General features: G+C 50.1%; 1 protein-coding gene across 13 annotated transcripts in view; it reads left to right on the top strand.

The window, feature by feature from the left end:
• Positions 1-25,659, top strand: part of Whrn (whirlin) — an 89,581-nt gene that overhangs the window by 50,488 nt on the left and 13,434 nt on the right. For 9 of the 13 annotated variants that reach the window (XR_010066398.1, XM_039109876.2, XM_063287633.1 and 6 more), the window contains 5 exons: positions 18,979-19,181; positions 20,249-20,285; positions 21,407-21,619; positions 22,236-22,445; positions 25,199-25,231. Coding sequence is in view for 12 of the 13 variants with exons in the window: in XM_039109876.2 (XP_038965804.1) it covers positions 18,979-19,181; positions 20,249-20,285; positions 21,407-21,619; positions 22,236-22,445; positions 25,199-25,231 (696 nt within the window). In the remaining variant the exon portion in view is untranslated. Of the gene's footprint in view, positions 1-18,978; positions 19,182-20,248; positions 20,286-21,406; positions 21,620-22,235; positions 22,446-24,903; positions 25,177-25,198; positions 25,232-25,659 lie in introns of those variants that run through there. The other 4 variants (XM_039109877.2, XM_039109875.2, NM_001389267.1 and 1 more) reach the window with 2 other exon arrangements.

The following is a 25,659-nucleotide window of genomic DNA, read 5'->3' as shown; positions in this document are numbered from 1 at the left end:
TTAGAGGGACTCAGGAAAAGGACTAATTTGAAGCCAGTCTTGGCTATGTACCAAAACCTTGTCTTTGTATGTGTGTTGATGATGGTGGTGTTGATGGATGTTCTCATGTAGCCCACGTTGATCTCAAACCACCATGTAGGGAAGATGACCTTAAACTTTTGAGTGCTGGGACCACAGGCCTGTACCACACATCCACTTTAAGCAGTGCTGGAGACACAGCCCAGGGTTTTGTGTCTGTTACATAAGCACTCTACCATCCGAACTACATTCCTAGCTTGTGAAATCTCAGGTGCCAGGAGGCAAAGGCATGCTAAAAGAGGACTTTTTTTTTCTTTAGAAAGGTAAATAAATGGAGTCAGTGTGCACAGGAGAAGGAGGTGGGTATTCTGGGTCTGTCCTGTACTGATGGGATTGTAGAAGTGACTGAGTAACAAATCCAGGAGGACAAAGGGACACTTACTATTTATAAGCAATGGTACAGAGAAACTACTGAGCTACACCACTCTGTGGGCTGAAAGAAAGACTTACTGATGACCAGACCTCCAAGGCCATGGGAGGGAAGCACAGAGTGAAGAGCTGACTGGTGGAGAAGCAAGCAGATTCAGATGACAGTCAGCAGGGTGGAGATCTGGGCCGAAACAGGCTGTCCAGACCGCCCTAGTCAGAAGAAGGTTGCTGGGGAAGGAGGAAGGCTCCTGGAGGAGGAAGAGTAGGGTCCTGGTAAAAAGAAACCACCTCAAGAGATCTGCACATCTACTAAAAAGAAACCTTGAGGCTGTTTTGCCTGATAACAGCCTTCTGTTTACCTGGCCAGAGTCCTTCCAGTTAGGATGGTGTCGCCAGCACCACCATTTTGCAGGGAGCGGGGGCTTTGGACTTTATTCTGTTATAGCCTAGGGACTTGCAGTGGAAAATCTCACCAGAGCATCACAGTTAAGACATCACTACCCTTGGAAGAAGCACCCACAGGAATTAAAAGTTCAGATGCCAGGCTGTGTTTCTTCAGCTCACTCCCACCAGTGTGCTGGGGGAGGGGGGCAATGAAGGGAAAAGAGGAGGGAAAATAAATGTGTTGACCACAGACATCCCTCTGAGCTGGGTGTAACGTGTTAGAACACGGCTGGCTGCAGAAATAATCTTGCTATCTGTAGAGAAAAGAAAACATGTCCCAGCCAGGGCTGCAGAGGACTCCTTCCTTTCCTACCTGGCTACTCCCCACCCCAACACAGGACAACAGACCAGGAGAGCCCAAATATGCTGAGAGGCAGATCTGGGCCGGGCACCCTGCTGAGTTCTGAACAATCTCTGTGGTAGACGGCTCACCAGCCTTCATTAAAGGTCAGCAAGCTGAGCCCAGAGAGATCGATGTTGGCCCAAGGTCACACAACAGAGTGTTGGTGGGACCCTGATGTCTATGCATCTGGCTGGGAACCACCAAGCCAGCCTACAGCCCTCCATGTGGGTGACATAAGCAAAAACCTCCCCAGCACTCAGCTGTGCCCTTCTGGCCTGTCCCCACCTTCAGCACACCACAGTTAGTCCTGATTCCTGCATCTTGCTTAAGGCTTGGGACCTGGAACCTTCTAGTAGTTCAGACTAAGGCCAAAAGCAATGACAGAGGGCAGTGTGAGGACAGACTCTCCGCTTTTTCACATGTATAACAACTGCCAGCGTGTGGAGAGAGCTCCTTTGTGCCAGACACAGGGCTCAGCATTACTCCATATGTAGCCAATCCTTTAACCCTGTGAGGAAGGAAGCACGACTTACTTGCCCAAGGTCACACAGCTAGTAGGTGTAGGGGCTGGAGGTATAAGAGGTGGGATTGGACAGATGTGATCCGATCCTGAAAATTTTGTTCCCATCCCTTTCCTCTCATGCCTTCTAGGTTGTTCCAACAGCACTTACCATGGTACCTTTTTGAAGTGGTTGTCAGCAAGCAGAGAGGAACAAGAGAGAGAGCTTTCCATTGCAGAGGGCTGAGTTAATTTCTCCTTAAGCATGTGGGAATGTCTGTGGTGTCTCTGCCTCAGGCTTCCCTGTGTGGTATGTCTGCTCAGTCTCTGATCTCCCCAGGGAGACTACTGACATCTTTGTGACTATGATAGAAAAGTGACCCCGCTAGCCACGCCCCTCCAGGTGCCTCCTCTGAGTCATCTCAGCTGACCTCAGGCAGTTCTAGGAGGAGGGCATGACAGCCCTGGCCTCATTTTACAAGATCTAGCAGCTTGCCCTCACCTCCTTTCAGACCAGTGACTGGGCTAGCTGGGGCAGGCTCCAGAGGCTCCGCCCACAGGAGACCCACTTCAGTATGAAAGGCTCCAGATCACATCTGATTGCCTTGAGCCTGGCATTGACCTGTTTCTCTGAATCCAGACCCACTCCCAATGGCAGCAGGCCATCTGTCAGCACACTGACATTTGTCATCAGTGTGGCTGTCCTGCCCTGTACCCTGTGGCCTGCAAGGAAGAAAGCTGAATTGCCACTTAGCCTCTGTGCAGTGCCAGCCCTGGGCAGAACGGGGACCCGAGGCAGAGATGGTCATGTGTCTGCCGTGGCTCCAAGGGCTTTGCTTTGGTTTTTGTTCTTGATTTTAAAGACGGACTCTTGTGCTGGCCAAGCAGGCCTCTGTCTCAGCATGTTGTATGAATGACCTTGAACTTCTGACACTCTTCTCTCCACCCTAAAAAGTGGTAAAGCCAGGCTTGATCATGGGCAGGGAGACTGATTGCCATTCTCAGGAGAGTCCTTCAGTGCCCATTAAGAAAGCCCACTGTGCCACACACAGGAAGTTTCTGTGAGGCTGGGCCCTGTAGAATGATCGCTCTGTGAGCAAATACTTGCCAGCCATCTTGTGTGCCCAGTGTCTAGACAGGGGCTGCAGAACCAAGCCTTTGCCCAGTCTGGTGTGGATAGTGGTCAGATGTGGAGTTGAGATTCAGAAGCAGAGAAATGGAGGAAGAGAATAACGGAGGAACTTTGGGGGCAAGGTGTGCACAGGGCATTGAGCAGTCTGGGGCAGCAGGAGAGGCAGGGAAGAGCACAGGGTAGGAGACAGCCGCTGTTAACAGCCGCTGGACACACTTGGGCTCGCACAACCCAGGAGCTGTTAGCTGAGGCTGGTAGATGGAAGGCAACCAGACTGTCAAAGTTTGGGATGCCATGAGGAACATGTAGGCACACATGTGTATGCAGATACACGTGCATGTATGTGCACATGTGTGTGAGGCCGAAGTTGACATCAAATATATCTTGAGGCAGGGTCTCTCCTTGAAGGTAAAGCACACCAATTTGGTGAGCCACTTTGCACTGTCTCCGCCTTCCACACCTGCTTGGCATTTAGGTGGGTACTAGAGATCTGAACTTCCATCCTCAAGCTTATGGGCAGGTGCTTTGTCTCTTGAGCCATCTCCCCAAGCCCCTAATTAACCTCTTTTGAAGTATGACTCATGTACCATAAGCCCCTCCTGCTCCGGTGTTTTCACCTGCACATTCTAATGCCTGTAGCCACTCCCACAGTCAAATTTCGGAACATTCTCAACAATGCTGCCCACCCCCCCAATCCCTGCACCCACAGAACTGCGGCTTCTACCTTCCTGGGAGCTCTGATATCCTTCTGTCTCCATCTTTGCCCCTGGGGGCACTGCGTGTCTATGAACCACCCAGTATGTGGTTTTTGGACTGCCTGTCTACTCCCACTTAGCATGATGTGGCCTGTGTGAGTGAGTTCATGTTTTCTAGCTGACTAATACTAATACTAGCATGTGCTCCCACCACACTGTTCATTCGTTAGCCGGTGGCCTATTGGGTTGTTGTCATGAGTTAGCGTCCTCTACTCTTTCTCTGTCTTCGTTTTGGGTGAGTGGTTATTAAGCTGTGTAGACTGTATTGAGTTCGGATTTTCCGCTGGTTTCTCCCATGTACGTACGGTGATTAAAAACCCTCAAGTACATTCCATAAGAGTTATATAATAGCATCCCATCCCATGGCTGCATTATAATAATTGACCTGACTGGTCCCTTGAAATCAAGCATTTAGCTGTTTCTAATTGAAATAAGGTTTTTCAAAAGAGCAACAAGATGAGAGGAACCTCAGAGAAACTTTGCAGAGAAGCTTAACCACCTCCCCGCCTATCTGTGCCTGCAGGCTGCAAAGCCTAGTGGGGGGCAGAAGTGATTTATCCCAAATTGCTGAAAGGCTCTTTCTGGTCAGAATGAGGACAGGTAGGAGGCAGAACAGTCCTGCCTCAGGGCCTCTTCCCCAGACCCTCAAAGCAGAAGGAAATGTTTGAGAAAAAAGAGAAAATGGCAGCTAGGCTAGGCTAAGCTACTCGCCCTCAGATCTTATACTTTTTCTATGATTTTTTTCTTCTCATCTGTCTTGGTCGGTATTCTATTGCTGTGAAGAGACACCATGACCATGGCAACTTCTATAAGGAAAACATTTAATTGGGACTGGCTTACAGTTTCAGAGGTTTAGTCCATTGTCATCTTGTCGGGGAGCATGGCTGCACACAGGCAGGCATGGTGCAGGAGGATTAGCTATGTCCAGATCTGCAGGCAGCAGGGAGAGACAGACTCCGGGCTTGCCCTGGACTTTTGCGACCTCAAAGCCTACTCCAATGACACATTTCTTTCAAAGAACCACGTATCCTAATATTTTCAAATAGCACTATTCCCTAGTGACCAAGCTTTTCCTATGGGAGCCACTCTTATTCAAACCAGTACACCATGCTCAGTCATGAGGTTTTCCTACACATTAGAAACTGAGGGTTTCAGCACCAGATATATAAATTAACAACACAACCGCTCCAAGGTGTGGTTAAACAAACTCATATTGTAAATATGAGGGAGATACAGCCAGAAGCATCTGGAAAAGTCCAGAGCAGGGAGAGAAAGTAGTAGACTGAACATGGTCAGCAGACAAAGAGGGGTGGGGATGAAAACAGAGAGGGAGAGGGAGAAAGAGAGGGAGAGGGAGAAGGAGGAGAGGGAGCAGCAAGTGAGCCAGCCAGCCAAGGGCAAGCACCAAGAGAGGGCAGAGAGAGAAGGGGACTAAGAGAGGAAGGCATAAGAGAGTGATAGCCAAAATAGCAGGGTTATAAGGAGAATTGAATAGCTTGGGGAATCCCAGGAGCTGGAGAAGTTTAGGGTGGGGTAGGATCAGGATGCCAGCATGGGCTTTGAAATGTATAAGAGGACCTTGTGATACTGAGTGAACCTGGGCCAGCATGCGCTTTAGTATGCTAATAGGTGCCACAGGTAGCCATGTTCCTTCTGCCTATGGAAGAGGAAACAGCTCCTTTAGTAGAAGAGAACTGAGTTCACAAGTTTCTGAGGAATGCTGCCAGAATTTAGGGAGCTGGATTTTTCTTTGGACCTGACATACACAACTTTGGGAAATGAACTTGAAATTTCCAGAATTTACATCTCAAGACTCACACCTGAGAATAGGTGAGCATGTTTCTTCCCACTCTGCTTAATGTAATTGAAGATCACATTAGACATTGAAATGGTAACAGCAATAAAAATCCAAGTTCAAAGTAAAATGTGGTTTGAACGAGAATGGCCCTGTTCTATTGCCTTGAAGAGACACCAGGACCTCAGCAACTCTTACAAAGGAAAGCATTTAACTGGGACTTGTTTACAGTTCAGAGGCTCAGTCCATTGTCATCACAGCAGGGAGCAGTGGCATACAGACTGGCATGGGGCTGGAGATGGAGCAGAGCAGGCTCCATCTGGATCTGCAGGCAGCAGGCAGGGACAGATGCTGGGCCAGGCATGAGCGTTTGAAATCCTGCAGCTCACCCACAGTGACACACTTACTCCAACAAGGCCAAATTCTCTTCAACCAACATGGCCTAATCTTCTCAATGACCAAGCATTCAAATATATGAGGCTCTGTGGGGGAGGGGCTATTCTCCTTCAAACCAACACAGCTCTCCTAGGCTCGTATGTTCAAAGACTTGGTCCCCATTTAATAGAACTGTTTAGGAAGGATTAAAAGGAACCATGTTACCGGGGTGGCCTTTGAGGCTTCAAAAGCCCATGCTAGACCCAGTTAGCTCTTTCTGCCTCCTTCTTGCAGATAAATGTGTAAGCAACCAGCTACTACCCCAGCTCTAGGCCTGCCTTCCTCCTGCCATGCTCCCCACCACAAACGATGGTCAAGGACTCAGACCCTTTGGAAAACCATGAGCTCCATATTAAACGCCTTCCTTTATAAGTGGCCTTGGTCATGGTGTCTTATCACAGCAATAAAGTAACTAAGGCTCTGTTTTAGTTTCCTTGTTTGTTTGTTTGTTTGTTTGCTTGTTTTTAGTGTATTTGAGGAAATCATTGTATGGTGCTATGATTTAAGTCTGAAGGGCTTCCTACAGGCTCATATCTTGAATTCCCAGAATTTTGAAGGCTGTGGAACCATTAAAAGGTGGGGTCAAACTGCAGAAAGTAGGACACTGGTGAGCCTCTGAAGGTTAGAGCCCATCCCTGAGTGTAGTCTGGCTTTGTGCGTCAGATCCACTGCAATGTCGCCCCTGCCACTGTGCTCCCACCAGGGCAGCCGGAACAGCTTTACCTTGCTTGCCTGCCGTGATGGGCTGACATCTCTGAAAACATGAGCCAGATAAACCTTTCTTCGCTTCTGCTGGTTCCATCAGGTGTTTTGTCATAGCCACTCACAAGTAACCAACATACACGTTAGCCAGTACTTTATAGCCTCATCTTTAGTGACTTTGCATTACGTACTAGTCGCTGTCTTTGACCAGTCATGAGTCTGTAGGCATTTAGGAAGTGCTGCGTTCCTTTCGCAAGTGTGAATTTGACACCATGATGACTTGCTTGGGGTGAATTCCTGGAAGGCCCGGTGTGACATATTTTATAGCATTCTGTCATATGTTCTTTGGCAAGTTGCCAGAGTGAGACTCCCATCTGCAAAGTGCCTGTTTGGTGTTCCTCACTAAGCCGTGGTGGAAGGCTCTCCACCCAGGTCCAGTTCACCAGTGTGAGTTCTGATCATGGGTCTTGGATCATTCATACGGCCTGTAAAATAGTGGATCCTTGTAACTGGAGAGTTGGCTCAGAGTTGAGAGTGCTCCCTGCTCTTCCGGATGATGAACTCCTGTCCCCAGCATCTACTTCCATTTCACAACCACCTGTAACTCTGGCTTCAGGGAGCTGGATCCCCTGGGCACCTGCACTCCACACACATACCCACACGTAGACACTGATTAAAATAAAGTACTAACAGATCTTGAAAAAAAGTCTTGTTGCTTTTGAGGCTTGTATTAGGCTTGTTTTACATTGGTAATGATATTAGAATATTAATAATTTTGATATAAATGGGTCTTATTTTATCAGTCCTCAAACTAAAACAGACCTATCTCAAACAACAGTGGACCCTGAAAATGTATATGCTCTAGTGCCCTGAACCCATGAATGTTTCGGTGTCTGTGGAAGAGGGAATTAAGGTGCAGGTGGAATTCAGCTGCCACCCATCTGCCCTTGAGATGGGATGATCCCAGATTAGCCTTCTGGGCTCAGAGTCACAGGGATCATAGAAGTGGGGTGGGAACCAGGAAGAGGCCTCGAAGGGAGGAAGGCTTGGCTTGATGATGCCAGCTCTGTGGGTGGATGAATCTCCCAGTCAGGGATGTGAGTGGCCTCTAGAAACTCAGAAAAAGCCAAGAAATGGGCTGTCTCAACTGTGTGGAAAGGAACTTGGCCGTTCTGGTGTCTTGCTTTTAGAGTAGTGGGATATGTATTAGATTTCTGACCTCTAAGTCTACAAAACAGGGGCCATGGCTGTAGTTCAGTTTAGTAATGCTTGCCTAGCATGCCGGAAGCCCTCCGTTCGACTCCCAGTACCTCTTACACTGGGCGTGGTGGCACCTGAAACTCCCACACTTCATGCTCATCCTCAGTTACCTAGAGAGTTTGAGGCCAGACTGGGCTACAAGAGATCATGTCTCTTCTCCACAGCTCTCCTTTCCCCAAAAGGTCCAGCAACATGGTTTAGCGGGTTAAAAGGCTTTGCAGCCAATACCGATGACCTAAGTGTAATCCCCAGAACCCAGGGTGAAATGAAAATTGTAAGATTTTTATCTTGCAGTGCGTGCGTGCGTGCGTGCATGTCCATGTGCCACAGCTTGCAGATACAACTCAGAAGATGAAGGTGTGGCAGTCAGTTTTCTATTTTTATCATGTGGGTCCTAAGGATGGAACTAGGGTTCTCAGGCTTGAGAGCAAGTGAGCTCATCTGCTGCACCTTCTCACACACCCACTCTTCTTTATTTCCTATGGAAAAAGTAGTGTACCATAGGCACAGCCCCTTCACTTGGGTTTGTATGCTTTTCAGGACATCATTTGTGTCCACGCACAGTGACCTTGGCCATTTTTCATTTATTTATAGCTATCTACTTCTGTACTAGTTTGTTTGGCCATTCTCCTCTGTGTTTATTTTCATTATTTTTGCAAGTACAAATGCTGCCACAGTGAATGGCCATGTATTTATGTATTTTCTTTTGGGAGTATGTTGTCATGAGAAATTTCTAGAAAAGAGCTTCTAAGATATTCCATCCTGACTTCCCAATCATGTGTGTAAGAGTCTGCCTGTTTCTCTAGCTCTGACAAGTACTGTCACCCACTCAATGATTTTTCCAGTCTGATGGGTGAGAAATTATATCTTGTTATAGTTTTCCTGTGCAATTTTTTTTATTATGAGTGAAATTGTATGTGTTTTTATATGCTTGGGGACCATTTTGTAATTTTGTGAGTTGCTTATATCTTGCTATTAGAGTTTTGGATACACATACACGCATGCACACACATACCCCACCACACACACACACACACACACACACACACACACACACACACACACACAGGAGGGGGGAGAGAGAGAGACAGAGACAGAGACAGAGACAGAGAGAGAGACAGAGACTGTGTGTGAGTGTTCAAGCATTCTTTAGCCCTGGGAATAATTGGCCCTTTCCTGTAGTATATACTGCTTTCGCTCCTGCCTTGTCTCTGAGCTAACTGAGGCTGATTGACACACTGTAAACAGCGTGGCCTAAACAATTGACATTTATTTCCTCCTGTTTTGGAGGCTGGTAAATGCCAGGTTAGTACCGTTGGCTGATGTGGTTCCTGATGAGACTGATTTCATGACTGGCTTCTCCCCAGGTCCTCACGTGACTGAGAGAAGCTACTATTGTCCTTTACCTTCCTAGAAGGACCCTTTTAGATTAGGGCCCCACCCTACGACCTTCCTAAACTGATCTCTTTTGCAAAGGCTAGGTTTTCTTCACAGTTCAAATGTGAAATGTCTATCCTTGCTTCCTGTCCTATCTCTGCCTTCTTTCTGTTCTGCTAAGATATGAAGAGGAGTGTGTCCTGGCTGCACGCTTGTGCCACCGTGGAGCTGCCTGCTCCTGTGCCTTCTCCTCCAGGGCCACTGTACCCCCTTAGATTGTGTGGTGATTTGTGTCCTAGTTGGTGGAACTGTCTGGGAAGGATTAGGGGGTGAGGCCTTGTTGGAGAAAGTGCGTCACTGGGAGGGCGCAAGCTTTGAGGTTTCAAAAGCCCATGACGTTTCCAGTTATCGTTCTCTCCCTCCTGCTTATGCATCGGGATGTGCACACTCAGCTGCTGCTCCAGCACCAGACCTGCCTGCCTGCTGTCTTCTAGTTTATGAGCCCATGCGGTTTACATTGCTCACTGGAGCCTGTAATTTACATCCATGATCATAGTTCCGAGGGTTCTCTTAGATGAGTTAACACCGTGTGGCTGATATTTCAGTGCCATCCCACGTAGCTTCCCCTCCCCAAACCCCCATGTCCCACTTACCCTCCCTCCCCAGTAGTCTCTCTGTTTCTCAGCTCCCAAGCCCCTCTAATCCTCTCAACGTTTCTATATTCCCGTCTGTCTCCATGCTCCTGTCTGTCCACAGTGTCACAGAGTTGGGAGCACACACTTTTGAGCCTTTTCCTTTGCTGAATTGTCTTCTGACCTGTTTATTGAGCCGTAGCGTCATGCATCGCTGTGAGGGTCCGGCACAGCAGTTTCACGTGGATTCCCACCTGCCATCACCAGCCTGGGGGAATAACTTCCACCTGCTCAGATGTGCTGGGGACCTTAGCCATGCTTTCCTGTGCTGTTTCTCAATGGACCAAGGACTGCTGTAAGCAAGTTACCCTGCAGTAAACACTGAAGGCCATTCACATACAACTTTATTTTCCACGTGAACTTCTATGCTAACCCCTGACAAATTCTGGCTGCAGTTCTTACTAGGCTGCTTTTGCAAAGAGTTAGCAAACAGCTGCAACCAAACGGTGCCCAACCCTTCAGGTTGCCTCTGCCTCTGCCCTTCGAATCTGTTGATATGGAATGGCTCCAAATCTGGTTTATATGGTACTGTATGCTTCTTGTCTGTTCCTAAGGATTTGTCTCTGTTCTGATCACAAATGGTATTCCCCCTGCTATTGTATCTTCTGGCTGGTCACTGTTTGCTTATGAAGGCTGTGGACTTGAACTTGAGAACTGAAGGTCCATTAAGAATCCCAAAGTGAGTCGGTAGGCCACAGCTGGCCAGTTGCCCGAGTAGACTGGAAGTTCAAGGGCCTCCATTTCTTACTCCCCCGCCCCTTTTCCCCTTCCCCTCCCCTCCTCCCTCATTCTATCCATGTGTATGAATACAGGCATATACGTGCCTCTGTGTGTAGAGTCCAGAGGATAACTGGAGGTCAGAGAACTACTTTTAGGAGTCTTCCCACTCTGTTTTGAGTCAGGGCCTCTCTTTTTTCTGCCACTGTGCTATGTACTTTAAAGCCAGAGAACTCCCAAGGTATTCTGGTCTCTGCATCTCCTGGTAGGGATGTCCAGCGTTTTATGTTGGTTCTAGGGGTTGAACTCAAGTTGACAGACAGGCTTGGGCAACAAACACTTTTACCTACTGAGCCATCTTCCTAGTCCTCCAGTTTCCCTTCTTGTCAAATAAGGAGATTTATAACACATTTGTTTTCCCAGGACTCTCTACTTTCAGCAGAAACAAATGTGTGATGTTTCAGCTGCTCCTCCCTGCTTCACTCTGTGGAGTTGGGTTCCACAAGTCCAGGCCTTGTCAAACCCAGCATTTACCTAACAGGGAGACATCCCACCCCACGCCTGTGTGCAGGTGCCCAAGGCCAGGGTCCAGCTCAATGGCTCATCCATCCGTTCACTTCACTGACTATTTGCTCATCCCAGGGAACTAAAATTAAACATTTTCTAGGTGGTGCCGTTCCAGAGGTGCAGATCACTGGCTTTGGATTCTAGCATCCAGCAGGATCAGATAGTGACTTGGCACCAGGAGGATGTCAGTGACTCCTGCCTTGGACACAGTGCTATTTGAGCAGCCGGGCTCCAGGCGATGAATAGAGGGAGGAGTGTTTGGGACAAAGGAGCAGTATGTGCAGTGTGGAGGAGGGGAAGGTCTGTGTGCTGGTGAATAGAGAGATGGCAGGTAGGGCTGCACTGAAAGAAAAAGTGATAGGGAATTGTGGGATGGAATACCACTATGGTCCCTTCGGAGTCAGGGAAGGGTGACACTTAGAGGCCACTGGAAAGGGTGGGTTTAAGGGGGATGGGGAGTGATGTGATCAGTTTTCAGTTTCTTCTTGCCACTTAAGGACAGTATTGGCAGTGACTGAGGACGGAGCACAGGGGGCTGCTTTGGAGACACTGTGACTAGTCCAGAGTGAAGCTGGAGGCATGAGGGCTCCAGTGTCCTGTGAGTGAGATGGGCCCTGATACTGCAGCCAGGGAGTCTGGAGGTGGGGCTTGGGAGCTGGGGGGCCTGGTGGAGGAGCAGGCTTACAGGGAGATACTGGGGAAGGCCTTGGGTTAGAGGGACTTGGTTTATTGAGGTAGCCTTAACAGCAGGTGGTCAAAGAAATGGAGGTTCTGTACTGGGGAACTGACTTTCATTTCACTTCGTTTAATTAATTCCATTTTAATTAATTTAAATGTACTGCTGTGATAGACTGGGATGAGTAGAGGGAGGGGAAATGGTTCATATTGTATGGGATTATAAAGTTATGTTGTATGAGAAAAGAATATATGTTTAATAAAAGGGGACTTTTTTAATGTTAAAAAATATAAATGTAGCAGTTGTTCTTAGAATATTCCATTGTGGTGTTCCCTTCCCTCTGGAACTAACTGGGGTTAGATTTCCTTCAAGTCATCTGGGGTCATCCTACTCTGCCCCTGGCATGCTGGACATCCTTGGGCAAACCGTTTTACCTCTCTGAGCTTCACTGCTCTCTTCCTTAAAACAGGAAACCTTAGTTTATCTGCCTGGTGGGTGGGATCAAGGTCAGAGCTAAACAGCATAGGAGGCTGGCCTAAGCCAGGCCCTGGGAGGGTCGTGTGCTGTGGCTTATTCTGCCTGCATTGAACTCCTCGTGATTTCCCCCTGTAAAGCACCCAGGAATGACCTCCAGAACTGACCTCTGACCTTCACCTCAGCCTGACCTTGGGTGGGTCCTTCCCCGTGTCTGACCTCAGGTTTCCCACTGTTGATCTGAAGCCTTAAATTAGGCTTCCAAGGAGACTGCGGCTCTGCCTAGGGTCCAAGAAGGGAGGCGGCCTCCTGTGCAAGGAGCAGGCGGGCACCACGTGCTGGAATTCAGCCTGGGTGGGCTGTGCCGCGTCGTCCTTTCGATAGGTTCTGCTTGGGCAGGATCCAAGTCCGTAGAGATGCAGTGTGTGACCAGTCCCTCTCAACCCCTGCAGCTTCACATTGACCTCGATCCTTCATTGTTGTTTCTTTAAATACGCGCAAGGTTTGCCGGCTTCTGAACTGTTGGGAAAAACTCATGTTGTCTCATTAAAACTGCATTGTTCACTTGTAGTGAAAGGGGTGGGGAGGCCCATTAAACTTTTATACCTGACATGGAAAACTATTAAAGATTCATAATTGCAATAAAACTCCTTAATAGAACGGGGATGCGAGCTGAGGTGACATAGTAATCAGCAGGGCCTCACTTGGGACCACAAAGTCCATTTCAGTGGGTCCTTGGGGTTCAGTAGAGCCCTAGAGGATTCCATGAAACCTTTTAGTTCTGTGGAGCCCTGGGAAGGATGGAGGGCCAGAAGCAGGAAGCCCTTGGGTTCTTTCCCTGCGTGTCCCAAGAGAATGATCCCATCTCTCTCTGCTCAGCATAGGGATGGAGTTCTTGGCAAACGTCTTTCCCAGCATCCTCTGCTGAGGGATCTCAGAGCCACAGCCACCCCATCCCCGTTTCTTCTTGCTTCTCTTTTTTTTCAAACCCTGTCACTGGTGTGAATGGAGTTCCTATGGTGTGCATGTTGTGAAGACCAGGGTAGAAGGTTAGGGGAGGTCAGGCTGGCCTGTTTGTTTCCTTGTGAGGGTGCCTTGCTGGTAGCCCAGCCCAGCCTGAAAGTTGCAATGCTCCTGCCTCAGCTCCCAAGCACTGGGAATATAGGTGTGCTTCACTGTATGTAGCATGTCTTTCCCCTTTCTCCTCCTCCTTTTTAAAAATTCCAGCTGTATCAGATGATTATCATTTAGAAGATCTTTGAGAACACGATTTTCGCTAATGAAAGTTTTCACTCCCTGAAAGAAATTCAAGTTATTGCTGATGACTGTTCTTCCTCTTTCCTCTATTGGAACGTGTGTGTGTGTGTGTGTATGCGTGTGTGTGTGTGTGTGTGTGTGTGTGTGTGTAGATAGACAGAGAAACATTTTTCTGTGAGAGGCCCTCAGAGTGTGTCTTTTCTTAAAGAAGGGGTCAGCGCTCCATCGAGGGACTGTGAAGGCTGGGGTACAAGGCCACACACTCAGCCTTGTCATATTCGGTTCTGAGTGGAAGCTGAGACGACAGTGGGAGCTTCAGGGTGGTCCATGGGGGGAGTTGGTTAGCTGATGCTGAAAGCAGAAGAGGTGGGTATGGCGGAAGGGACTCTGAGGATGGAATAGCAGGATTGAGTTGCTGAGTAAGTGATGAGGGTATCTGAGTAAGCAGGAATTTTCAGAAGGCAGCCACGAGTGCTGAGCATGATGCACACAAACAGTGTCCTGTGCTCGAAGTTCATCCTGAAAGTGCCTGTCAGGTACTTCATATGTACTGTCTGAAGTGTGGGAGACTCAGTGGAGGGTGTGCTAGCCCACTCATGGATAGCAACTGCTACTTCCTGAGTTTTCCCAGGAAGTAACTGGTCAGTGAGATGACATACACAGAGTGTACGTAGCAGAATCAGAAATTGGGCCCAGACTCTGAGGTCCCCTTCAAAGAACCAGGTTCCCAATGTCTGTCACACATCAGGGTGTTGGTCCATGTATGGACCCATGGAATTGTCTTTTTCAGCTCTTTTGGAGGCTGCATGAGCCACCCTGCTGCCTCTGAGGGCCATCTCCTTGGTGTTCGTGTGGGGGCCCCACAATGTAGGGTATGGATCCTGCCTCCTGGTGGCCAAGTTCAGAGGAAAGCAGTGTCCTGTCTGTGCCTGTGTCTCTCACTTTCTCAGAGCGCTAGAACATGAACCTGGCACTGGGTGGCCTGGGGTTGATGGAAGAGGCTTTGTTCTGCCTCAGAATGAAGGACACTCCCATGGTCCAGCTCTCCTTCTCTATCACCAGTGCCAAAAACAGTGGCTGTGGTGACCAATAAAACAAGCTGCCGGGGCTGGGGATTTAGCTCAGTGGTAGAGCGCTTACCTAGGAAGCGCAAGGCCCTGGGTTCGGTCCCCAGCTCCGAAAAAAAGAACCAAAAAAAAAAAAAAAAAAAAAAAAAAAAAAAAAAAACAAGCTGCCGTCTTTCCCTATGCTCCCGTCAGTGCCCATAGCAAGCTGAGCAATAGTAGGTGGTCAGTCCATCACATTGCCAGGGTTGAAAGCTCCCTTGCATTGGCTCCAGGGCTGGGCTTTGCCATTGCTACCACATGTCCTTGTGCAGTGCTTCAGTTTCTCCATGCATAGGAAACTTAAGGTAAGCACTGATGGATGTTGTATCTTGGCCCCTTTATTTCTCATCTCACTGTGGGCTGGGAAGAAAAGAGTCACATCTCCATGAACAGAGCTCATGGCTTCTGTTTGAGAGGGTGAAATTAATCTACTCCAACTTCACAACATAAGCCAAGGGGAAGAGGAAGCAATGGAGAGACAGACCTGCCCATCTCCCCATCACTGACTAGCCCTCCCCTGCTTCCTGCACCAGGGTGATGAAGGTGGCAAAGGCAGAGGGTGGAGCCCGAGAACATGGATTGGTACTGCTTATTCCTGTGTGACTGGTGTCCTTGAGCTTGTCTCTTCTGTTTGGAAGGAAGCAGATGGAGAGCCTTGTGTCCTGTCTTGGCACTGGGTATTTCTGTTGGTTCTCACAGTGACCTGGGACTGGCCAGAACACTATGCCCATCCCACAGTTGAGAACACTTGAGACTTGGGGCATAACTTGAGGGAGTGGTGCGAGCCACTGGACTACTGTGTCATAGTTGTCTGCCCTCTGAAGAAGGGCTGCAGTGTGGAGACAATTCCCTACCCCATGGAACACACTGAGTGAGGCACAATGGCCTTTCCTAAGAGTGGTTTGTCAACTGAAGAGTCAGAGTGAGCATCAACCCCTGTCCTGACAGCCGCTGAGGCGTGTGAAGCCTTTGGTCTCAGTTACTGTTCTGCTGTGAAGAGACACCATGACCAAGGCAGCTTTTAAAAGAAAGCATTTAACGGGGGGCTTGCTTATAGTTTCAGAGGATTAGTCCATTATCATCATGACTGGGAGTGTAGCAGGAGGCAGGCATGGCACAGGAGCAGTAGCCAAGAGCTCACATCTGATGCATTAGTTACAGGCAGAGAGATCCTGAGCCTAGTGTGAGCTTGTAAACCTAAAAGGCCACCCCTAGTGGCATGTCTCCCTCAACAAAGGCACACCACTCCCTACTCCCCACTTCTCCCTAAACAGTTCCACTCACTGGAAACCCAGCATTCAAAAACGAAACTATATAGAGCTCATTGTCGTTCAATACCATACCTTCCTACAAGGAGAGGATGGGAGGGAGTAAAGGAATCTATACATAGTGGAGTGACTCAGACCAGATCAGATGCCGGACAGGCATTATGGAGGCCCCATCCCAACTCTCAGACACGGTAGTTTTCAATTCAACCCTGGAGGAAGAGGCCAAAATGGTTGAGGGAATCGAGCTTACAAGTGCCAGTCCGTCTGGGTGACCTGTGTCCTGCTCCCATGACCTCTAGTTCTCCAGCTGGGTGGATGACCAGGAAGCCCTGCCACCTCTGCCTCCTCCCACAGGGATAGGTTTATCCATCAGACCAGAGGTAGTAATACTTAGCCAGTCAACCTGAGATTCCAACATGGAGATACCCAGGGTGCAGCTGAAGTGCCCTGTGCTGGACCACTCACACCATAGAAATGGTGGTGCTGAATCCAAGGTAGGAGGAAGACTGACATTCAGAACTACAGTAGCCCACCAGCCTGGTCCCTGCAGGTGATTTGCATGAACTCTCTCTTGGGCCTGCTAGGCCTAAGAAGTAAGCATCAGGGAGTCCATGGCTCTAGAGTTTCACATAAGCAAGGTGTGCCACCGAGAGGACTTGTACAGTGGTCCTGGATGTCAGGACCATGCATCCACCATTCTACGCCTGTGCCAGTATTTGAAGTTCCCACCTGACAAGTTGACCTATGTTTCCTCTGGGTTCCCGTCCAGCCTCCAAGTCTAGGAATGGGCTTATTCTCTGCAGGCCTTCCCCAGCGGGGTCCAGAGCCTGGCTCTCAGAAGCACGTCTGGACACAGCTGCTCTCCCAGACGCAAGCGCCTTTAATTAAACCGCACACTGAAGTAAAGTGCGTGGAAAGGAAGATTAAAAGTCACAGCTGCAGAGGGACACTTACGGAAACCAAACACTGGAATGTGAGAGGTGCAGCCTTGGTTGTGGCTTCTGCAGCAGAGGTTGTAGAACAGTGCCATGACACCTGGAGGTGCTGCCTGACAGCACCAGGCAAGTGACCCTGGAGAGAGGTGGATTACCCCTCCATGCCCAGAAATACTAGTGCCTGGAGCAGCCGTCCTGGCCTGAGCTTCAGAGCAGGCCAAGGTAGAGCTGACAAAATTCAAACCATCATGAGGAAGCTGCACTTACTTGCTGGCAGCTCCTAAGGCAGTATTGGGCCTTGTTCCACATTCTTTATCCACATTCTTGGATGTTAACCAGGAAGACCTGTGGGAACGGGGAGACTTGTCCTTGTGGGTGGTGCCAGTGTTCGGTGGTAGGTAGATACGGGCACTGATAGCTAGATATTTGGAGGCTGAAAGTCTTTGACCAAGGTCCCAGTTCACAGCCACCAGGGGAAAGTGGGGCATGGAAGCCACTGAAAGGGCGGCAGGTTGTGGGGCTGTGTCACATGGCATTGGAGTAGCAGGGGCAGAACTTGAGGCCATGTCGGATGGTCTTTGAAGCTCTTAACCACGTTAACAGACTCCTGCACAATGACTGTGGCTGTTTGGATATAAACACACAGAGATGAAGAGTTGACTCAGGAACCACTAGATGAGCAGGTGGAGGCCAAGGGGAGAGGCCACCAAGGGTGGAGGAAGGGGGAGGAAGGGGGAGGTAGGATGAGGTTTGCTGAAGAGCTAGCTAGAGAAATACAGGTGGGGCTAGTGGTTGCATCAGAGTCAAGATTCAGCTGTTGCAGGCAGGGCTAAGGAAGGTGGCTTTGGGATAGGCTGGATCTGAATGAAGCCAAGCCATGTGGTCCCCTAGCAGCAACTGGCTGCAGGAGGAGAAAGCGGTTGGGCCTTGGGTCAGACTGACCCAGGTTTCCCCTCACTAGTGCTGTGATCACATACTGAGCGTGGGCACCCTACTGTCTAACTTTTCCCGAGGAGAAATAATACCTCTTCTCCCCAGATTAGGCATCAGTGACAGATAAAAAAGTTTCTGCTCAGGTCTGAGGCAGCAGCATCACCAAAGACAACCAGCTCAGGCCATGGGAGAGTCAGTCCTCCATTGCTGGCACTGTGGACTCAGGAGGGAAAGAAATATAGCTGAGAATAGGCAGCAGGGAGAGGGCAGCTGCCCTCCAGGTTACAGAAGGCATGGTGTTGTCCTGTCTGTGGGAATGAGAATCTTCTGGGAGAGAAAGTCCTCGGAGTCCCCACCCTTCAGGGTCGTCCAGTGCCCCTCCCTGCACGGCAGCGTCTTCCTCCCATCCCTTCTGGCTTTGTTTCAGATTTGTTTTCATTGGAAGGCTGTTGGTTTTGTCTCTGTCATTTTATCTTTTAATCTTAAACACGCTCATTTGTCCATTGTTTTCCATCACAAAATAAAACTGCTTGCTGCCATAAGTCTCCCGGCATCGTGTGGGCCTTCAGTGGGAGGCTGGGTGTCTCATTAGTGTGGGTTTTCTTAAACTTCCTTTAGCGAGTTACAGTATCACTGGCATTCTAAAGATTCAAAAGAACGTGAGCTAGGGGTAGAGAGATGGCGCTGTAGTTACGAGGACTTGCTGCTCTTGCAGAGGACCCAGGTTCAGTTCCCACCTGCAATTCTAGTTCTAGGGGATCCCACCCTATCTCCTGTCCCCCATGGGCACCAGGCACACGTGCATGGAGCACACTCATATATGCACATAAAATGAAAAAGAGAATGTGTGGTAGATGAGAAATCTCAACAGCGTGGAATCAGATGGCATCTCCCTTCCTGCCTCTCGCCCCATCCTCCAGTCAGTTCATCTGATCCCGGTCTCTGAGCTGGCTTGCTTCTGATAGGGGCACTTCGGGGAATGTCATGGCAGACCTACTGGCTAAGTGACAAGAGCTGGACTCTGGGTTGGAAAGCACGTTGTCATTTCCTTCTTATGTGACCCTCAGGCGTCACAGCCTCCCTGAACCTCACTGACCTCATCTCAGTCTGGCCAGAGGAGAGCTGGATGAGGTCAGCCCATGTGACAGTTCTGGGTCTTGGCAGGTTGGGGACCAGATTCTGGAGGTGAACGGGCGGAGCTTTCTCAGCATCCTGCATGACGAGGCAGTGAAGCTGCTCAAGTCATCCCGGCACCTCATCCTGACCGTGAAGGACGTCGGGAGGCTGCCCCACGCACGTACCACCGTGGACCAGACCAAGTGGATCGCCAGTTCCCGGATCGGGGAAAGCATCACCAACTCAGCAGGGTCTGGCCTCAGGAATGGGGTTCCGGGATCCTGGGGGGCCTTCTGAGAGTCATTGCTCCTCTCATCTGCCTCCATGGGACTCCCAGTCTGGTGTTCTCAGCCTGAGATCCACTCCACTCGTGTGGTGGCACTGGTGTGGGCCCTTCCCCTCCTCTCCTAGCCCCAGTGTCCTCACAGAAAGCTGAAGTGCAGCACACAGAGCTCCTGTCTCTGCCATCTGAACTGTGTGCTTAGAGTATCCAGGAGCTTCTAAATGTGGGCTCTGCTGCCCATCCCGTACTGCGGAGAGGACCCCACTAGATGCTTGGGATGAAGGAATCTCAGAAGCCCAAAGCAGGCCCAGGGGCCAGGTGGCTGTATGCCTGCTAGTAATGTAACCTGTGTCACCTGTGGTCCCCACCAGACATCTCCACCTGGTGGCTGGTGACTTCTGGTCAGACACTCACAACAGTATCTAACTTCTCTCCTTCATTCCCTTCCTTTCTTCTTCATAGTGTTACACGTATCTAAAGGGCTAGTTTCCAATGTATTTTTAAATCGGATTTCCCACTTAAAAACTTGGTTTCTGGTTATTTCTTAAAATTCCAAACTCGTACAGCATAAGCTTACATTTTCTCATGAAAATGCGATCTAGAGCTAAGGTGTCCCTAAAGTTTCCCCTGGGGGTTTCCAGTTTCCCCATCGTCCTAGGGGATGGCTGACCCAGATCACCTGTCAGAGGTCCTTTATTCTCCTCACACCTGTGATTCCCGACTCCGTTGCTCTCATGCCAGCCTGAGAACTCTGAGTCCCGTCTGGACAAGGAGCACTCAAGAGACTACATTGCATGGTGTGGCGATGCTGAATATGTTGCTAATGGGGAAGGCTCAAAGCCATCTGTAGGTCTCGGGCTCACATGCCCTGCAGAACCCCTAAGCAGTGGCCATGGTACTTAGATGTGCTGAGGTCACAGGCATGTGCCACCATGCCAGATACAAAGCCTGGCTTTCCCTCTCCAACAGAGCCTTCCCTGTGTGCACCTCATTCCGTGCACTAACGTGCTGAAAGGGGCTTGTATCTCTCCATAGGTTTCCAGGGGACCTCACAGAAGAAGGGACAAACAAGGTAGGTGTCTTTGCGTGACATGTCTTAGGGTTTTACTATTGTGAACAGACACCATGACCAAAGCAAGTCTTATGAGGACAACATTTAACTGGGACTGGCTTACTGGTTTAGAAGTTCCATCCATCAAGGCAGGAGTATGGCAATGTCCAGGCAGATATGGGGCTGGAGGAGCTGAGAGTTCCACCTCTTATCCCAAAGGCAGCTAGGAGATGACTGGCTTCCAGGCAGCTAGGACGAGGGTAATAAAGCCCACACCCACAGTGACACATCTACATCAATAAGGCCACTCCTCCTAATGATGCCACTCCCTGGGCTAAGCATATTCAGACCATGACAGGATATCATCAGCATCTTCTTCCTCTCCCCTCAGATCTGAGCAGAGTGTGCCAGGGGCTTGTACATTGTAGGGAGCTTCAACCAAGCCATCCAGCTAAGCACCCACTGTGCTGGCCTTAGGTGTAAGGGCAGTGAACAGAAGTTACCAGGTCTCTAACCTCCTGGGGGTCACAGACAGAAGTTGAGGTGTGAACCATGACAAGGCAAGAGCATGCTCCGGGGTGAGTGGGAGAATAGAATTGGGAAATGCAGGGTTCGGAACAGAGTGATGGCCCAGGCTGACCTGTTCTCACAGGCTCTGGGACCATGGAGAGTAGAGGCAGCAAGCACCTTGTAGGTAAACAGAAAGTCTGTGTTTCCAAGATCATTTTAGATCATCTTGGCAAGATGACAGGGTGGGCCAGGGAATCTGAAGAGAGACTGGGTGGCATCAGCTGGTCAGGGTGAGGCCCACCTGTATAATTTGGCATGGGTTAGGGGTATAGATCTGAATTGTAATTTAGAAATGCAGGGACTCTTATCACACCAGCTTACTAAGAGGGATGTCGAAGCCCGGAGGATCACACAGTGTGTGAACGGATGGGCTCAAGGATACACAAGAGGCAACTATGAAAGTGGCAGGGGAATGGCACCACATGATGCCATCGTTCCAGGAGGATGGAGCGACTCCCATGTGTGCGGAGACCATCATCGCACCTCTAGAAGCCACAGCTTCCCCTCTGCAACGATGCTCCTGGCTCCCCAGTAGCCTACAGTCCTCTGGCCTGTGTCCTTCTGTCTTTCAGCCAGGATTTTACAAGGGCCCAGCCGGCTCCCAAGTGACCCTGAGCAGCCTGGGGAATCAGACACGTGCACTGCTGGATGACCAAGCCCGGCACCTGCTGACAGAGCAGGAGCGTGCCACCATGATGTACTACCTAGACCAGTACCGTGGTGGCACCATCTCTGTGGAGGCCCTGGTCATGGCGCTGTTTGAGTTGCTCAACACACATGCCAAGGTGACTTGTTCCTACTGTCCCCTACCCCATTGCCAAGGTCCTTGTCCCAGCTGAAGCCTAAGCAGCCTCATCCTCCAAACTAACAGACTTCTGGGGACAGGGACAGAATACAGTGGTTATTATCATAGGATACTCTTCACAAGCAGGGACCAGGGTGAGGGGCCAACCAGAGAAGCATGCTCAGGTAGAAGTCTGCTTGTGGGTCAGACACTGCTGAAAGGAAGAAGTAGCTACATGTAGTGTGATTTAGGGTAAGTTTAGGCAGGCCAGAGGAAATACTGTGTGTGGACAGACGTGATTCAGAGGACCATTCTAGGTGGAAGGGACAGTTAAGGGATTGGTGTCCTGAGTATGCTAGTGGACTCAGACTGTATATCACGTGCACACGCTGAGAAGGAAGAGTTACAGAGAGGAAAGAGGCAGGTGATGCTGGACCTAGTGTTTGAGTAAAGATACTTGGATGCTCCCTCAGGGACACAGGAGAGCCTCGGAAGATTCTGGAGGGCAGAGCAAGCTTGCATGCAGATCACTTGGGAATAGAGGCACCAGTCCCACCTGCTGGCAGAGTTCTCTACTGAGTGTCTGAGTGTCCGTTTTGTCATGCCCTCCCCTGCAGTTCTCACTCCTGTCTGAGGTGAGAGGCATCATCTCACCCCAAGACCTGGACCGCTTCGACCACCTGGTGCTGAGGCGCGAGATCGAGTCCATGAAGGCGCGGCAGCCCCCAGGCCCTGGTGTCGGAGACACCTATTCCATGGTATCCTACAGTGACACCGGCTCATCCACAGGCAGCCATGGCACCTCTACAACCGTCAGCTCAGCCAGGGTGAGCCACCCCTGCCCTAGCCTTGGTGAGAAGGTCAGGGCACAGTTAAGATGTCACCTTTCCCTCATGAGCCTCAGGTTCCTCAACCGTGAGAGCCTGGTTATTGTGGAGTACCCAGTGCGTGCTGGATAGGCCTTCTGGGGCTGTCAGCCCGGGGATCCAGGGGAAGGTTTCCTAAGAGCTATTTATGTTAAGGGATGGTTAGCAGCCAACAAGATGTCTCAGGGTTAAGGGCGCTTGCCACTAACCCAGTTCAGTCCCTGGGACCCATATGGTAGGAAGAGAGAACTAATAAAAGTTGTTGTCCTCTGATTCCCGCGTGCGCGCACATACACACACACACACACACACACACACACACACATACACACACACACGCTAAGAATGTAAAAAAGATGCAAAGAATAGTTGGAGAAAATAAGAACTACATAATTGCAGTTCACGAGGAGATCGGACAGGGAAAGCATGGTGTTCAGCTCAGGGGCAGCACTAACACAGTGTCAGTCGTGGTGGTTTGGATTGTGGTTCTGGGTTTCGCTGGAGGCCACCTGTTGTCCATAGAGCCTGAAGCCTGGCTTCTCTTTCTTGCCAACTCAGCAGCCCCCAGAACAGCATCCAATCTACACTGGAACGTGTTTCTACTCCCAGGATTCTCGAGGGCAAGCCCCTTGGGTTTTGTTTTTTGGTTTTTGGGGTTTTTTTTTTTTTTGTTTTTTACTTTGTTTATGGTTTATGATTTTCTTTTGTTTTGAGACATATGCAGCCCTGGCTGGCCTGGAACTTGCTATGTAGACTGGGCTGGCCTCAAACTCAGAGAGATCTACCTGCCTCTTCCTCCCGAGTGCTGAGAGTAAAGACACACGTGCCACCACGCCTGACAATAAATGCCTTGTTTCTTATCTTAGGGGACAGCCAGGTATCCTATGGGAGGAAGAGTCGGGTGGGCAGGCTGCAGGCCTATAGGCGGCGTAGTCACCCTCGGAAAGGGAAGGAAGTGTCAGTGGCTCTGAAGCCGGAACTCAGACAGTGCAGAGGCAGGCTGGGGCTGCAGGAGGAATGAGCCACCCCTCAGAGAGCTGTCCTCACTCCTACAAATTCTGGCTTCTCATGTGGCTTTCAAACTAGGACTCCAGGGTCAGGAGGACCTTAACCCCATCTCCTTCATCTCCTTTAAAGATCCTCTACACTACCTGAGGTGGCCCCAGAGAGACTACCATGCCTCCTCCAGGGCTCTGCATGTGCCAGCAGCTGTTTTTCAGGCCCCCAGAAGTGCAGGTTCCTTCTAGGACAAGGCAGAAGCCCCACTCCCACTTTGCTGGGTTTGCTTCAACCACAGGCTTTGATGCACACCCTGATGAGGTGACTTTAGGCTGTGGGCCCTGGTCTGCATTCTGCATCTCTCCCAGTCTGGCTCTTATGACCTTGGCCTTAAAATGTCCACGTGCAGCTTCAAGAACCACAGAGTACAGCTCTAAAACCCAGAGAGTTAGATACAGGCTACAGTTCTTGGGAAGGCAGGCTCACAGGGAGAGTGTCTTCTAGTCTAGGAGGCACCAAATCTGGGTTTAAGTCCTGGTCTCCTTGTGCCTCAGCTTCCCCGTGAATGAATTGTATAAGGTCCTGCTAGCTCAGGCTGAAACAACCTGAGGACCCAAAGGACAGAACAGGGTATAGGGCACAAGGAACCAAGAGCCATGTGCCTGGATAGAGCTCTGCAGAAAGCAGGGACTCCCAGCTCCAGCCCAGCAGTGACCTTTCCACCCTGAGAAGTCTTTCCTCTGTTAGCTATAGCACCAGCAAGGACCCATTGCACACTGTGTACCCTGGGCGTACACAGCAGAGCTCACATCAAGAGTGGTTCTGTACAAGCAACCTCAGAGTATATGGGAGAATACTCTGAAGTCCCCTTTTAAGTTCCTAAACCCCCCTCCACCAGCTCAGAATCTGTGACCAATCAGGGTACCCAGGACTCTCAGAACAGGAAACACCCCACCCCCACGCCCACCCCCACCCCCACCCCACCCCCAGGCAGAGAGGAGCTCTAGGGGAAGGAGTCTAAGCGAGTCTTACAGATAAGGAAATCCTGTTACCTCTCCACACCTCAGCTCAGTTTCCCATCTTAAGGGGAATTATTTTGCCAAGTTCCCAGTGTGTAGGGAGAGCAGAAAAAGAAAGCCCTCTTGGGCCCCAATGAGTACTGGAGTCAGTGGACCTCCACTGCTGCCCTTCCTGCTTGGGCAACCCCCTTGGAGATGCAGGCATCGAGCCTGTAAATACTCAAAGGCCCTGGAAAGCAATGGGCTGAGGACTGCTGGCCCTCCCTTTTGCCCCTTCCCAGGGACTCCCCTGAGCACTATTTGAAGCTCAATCTTAGGTCTGCAGAAAGTCCCTGAGGACCTCTCCTGCTGGATCCAAGTCTCCAAGCAGACTCCCCTAAATCACTGCCTGTCCTCGGCAGGTGTGACCTTGGACAAACTGCTCCCTTCCAGCCTGCTTTTCCATCTATGGATGGAAATGCTGGCACCAAGCCTGCCCCAAGTTGCTGACCTATGGAGACCCCCCAGCCCCAAGGATAAAGTTGGCTTCTCAGAGCAACAAGGCCTTCCTTCCGGCTTCCCCTGAGGACCCAGCTGTTCCCCTCAATAGGTGTATGTGTGTGGGGCAGGGGAGGGGTGTGATACTGAGGCCTCTTGATTCCCTGACTTCATTTCATGTATTTTTCTTTCTGCCTTTTGCCCATTCACCCTCCCTAGGAGCGGCTGCTGTGGCTCATAGACCTGATGGAGGTACCGTCCTTCTGCAGGGGAGGCTGGGAGTCCCTTAGGCAGGGCAGAGGTGGGGGTTGAGCCCTTCCTGTTGCCCCGACCTCTGCACTTGTTCTGGCTGGGACTGGGTGTTCTCGATGCTCAGGCTCTCCTGGTCACCACCTTAGAAGTGGCCTCAGGCTTTGGAGAATGACCTCTATCCAAATCCTGGCTTAGTCCCGTCACTTGCTGTGTGTCCCCAGGAGCGGTTCTGCCTCTCTGAGTTTAGGCATAGATCCATAAAAGGAGGGTGATCATTGTTGCGCTATGCAGTAGAGAGCACAATCAACCTTTGTGCATGTCATGGCCTCTGCCTGTCTGGGATGTTCTCCCTTCCACCTCCCATGCCTGTACCATTAGCTCAGATGGCAGATCTTTACAGGAAGCCTTCCATGACCCTCTTGAAGGAG

The sequence above is a fragment of the Rattus norvegicus genome, chromosome 5 (assembly GCF_036323735.1).
Source record: "Rattus norvegicus strain BN/NHsdMcwi chromosome 5, GRCr8, whole genome shotgun sequence".
Lineage (NCBI taxonomy): Eukaryota > Metazoa > Chordata > Mammalia > Rodentia > Muridae > Rattus > Rattus norvegicus.
This window is presented reverse-complemented; position numbering and strand designations above follow the sequence as displayed.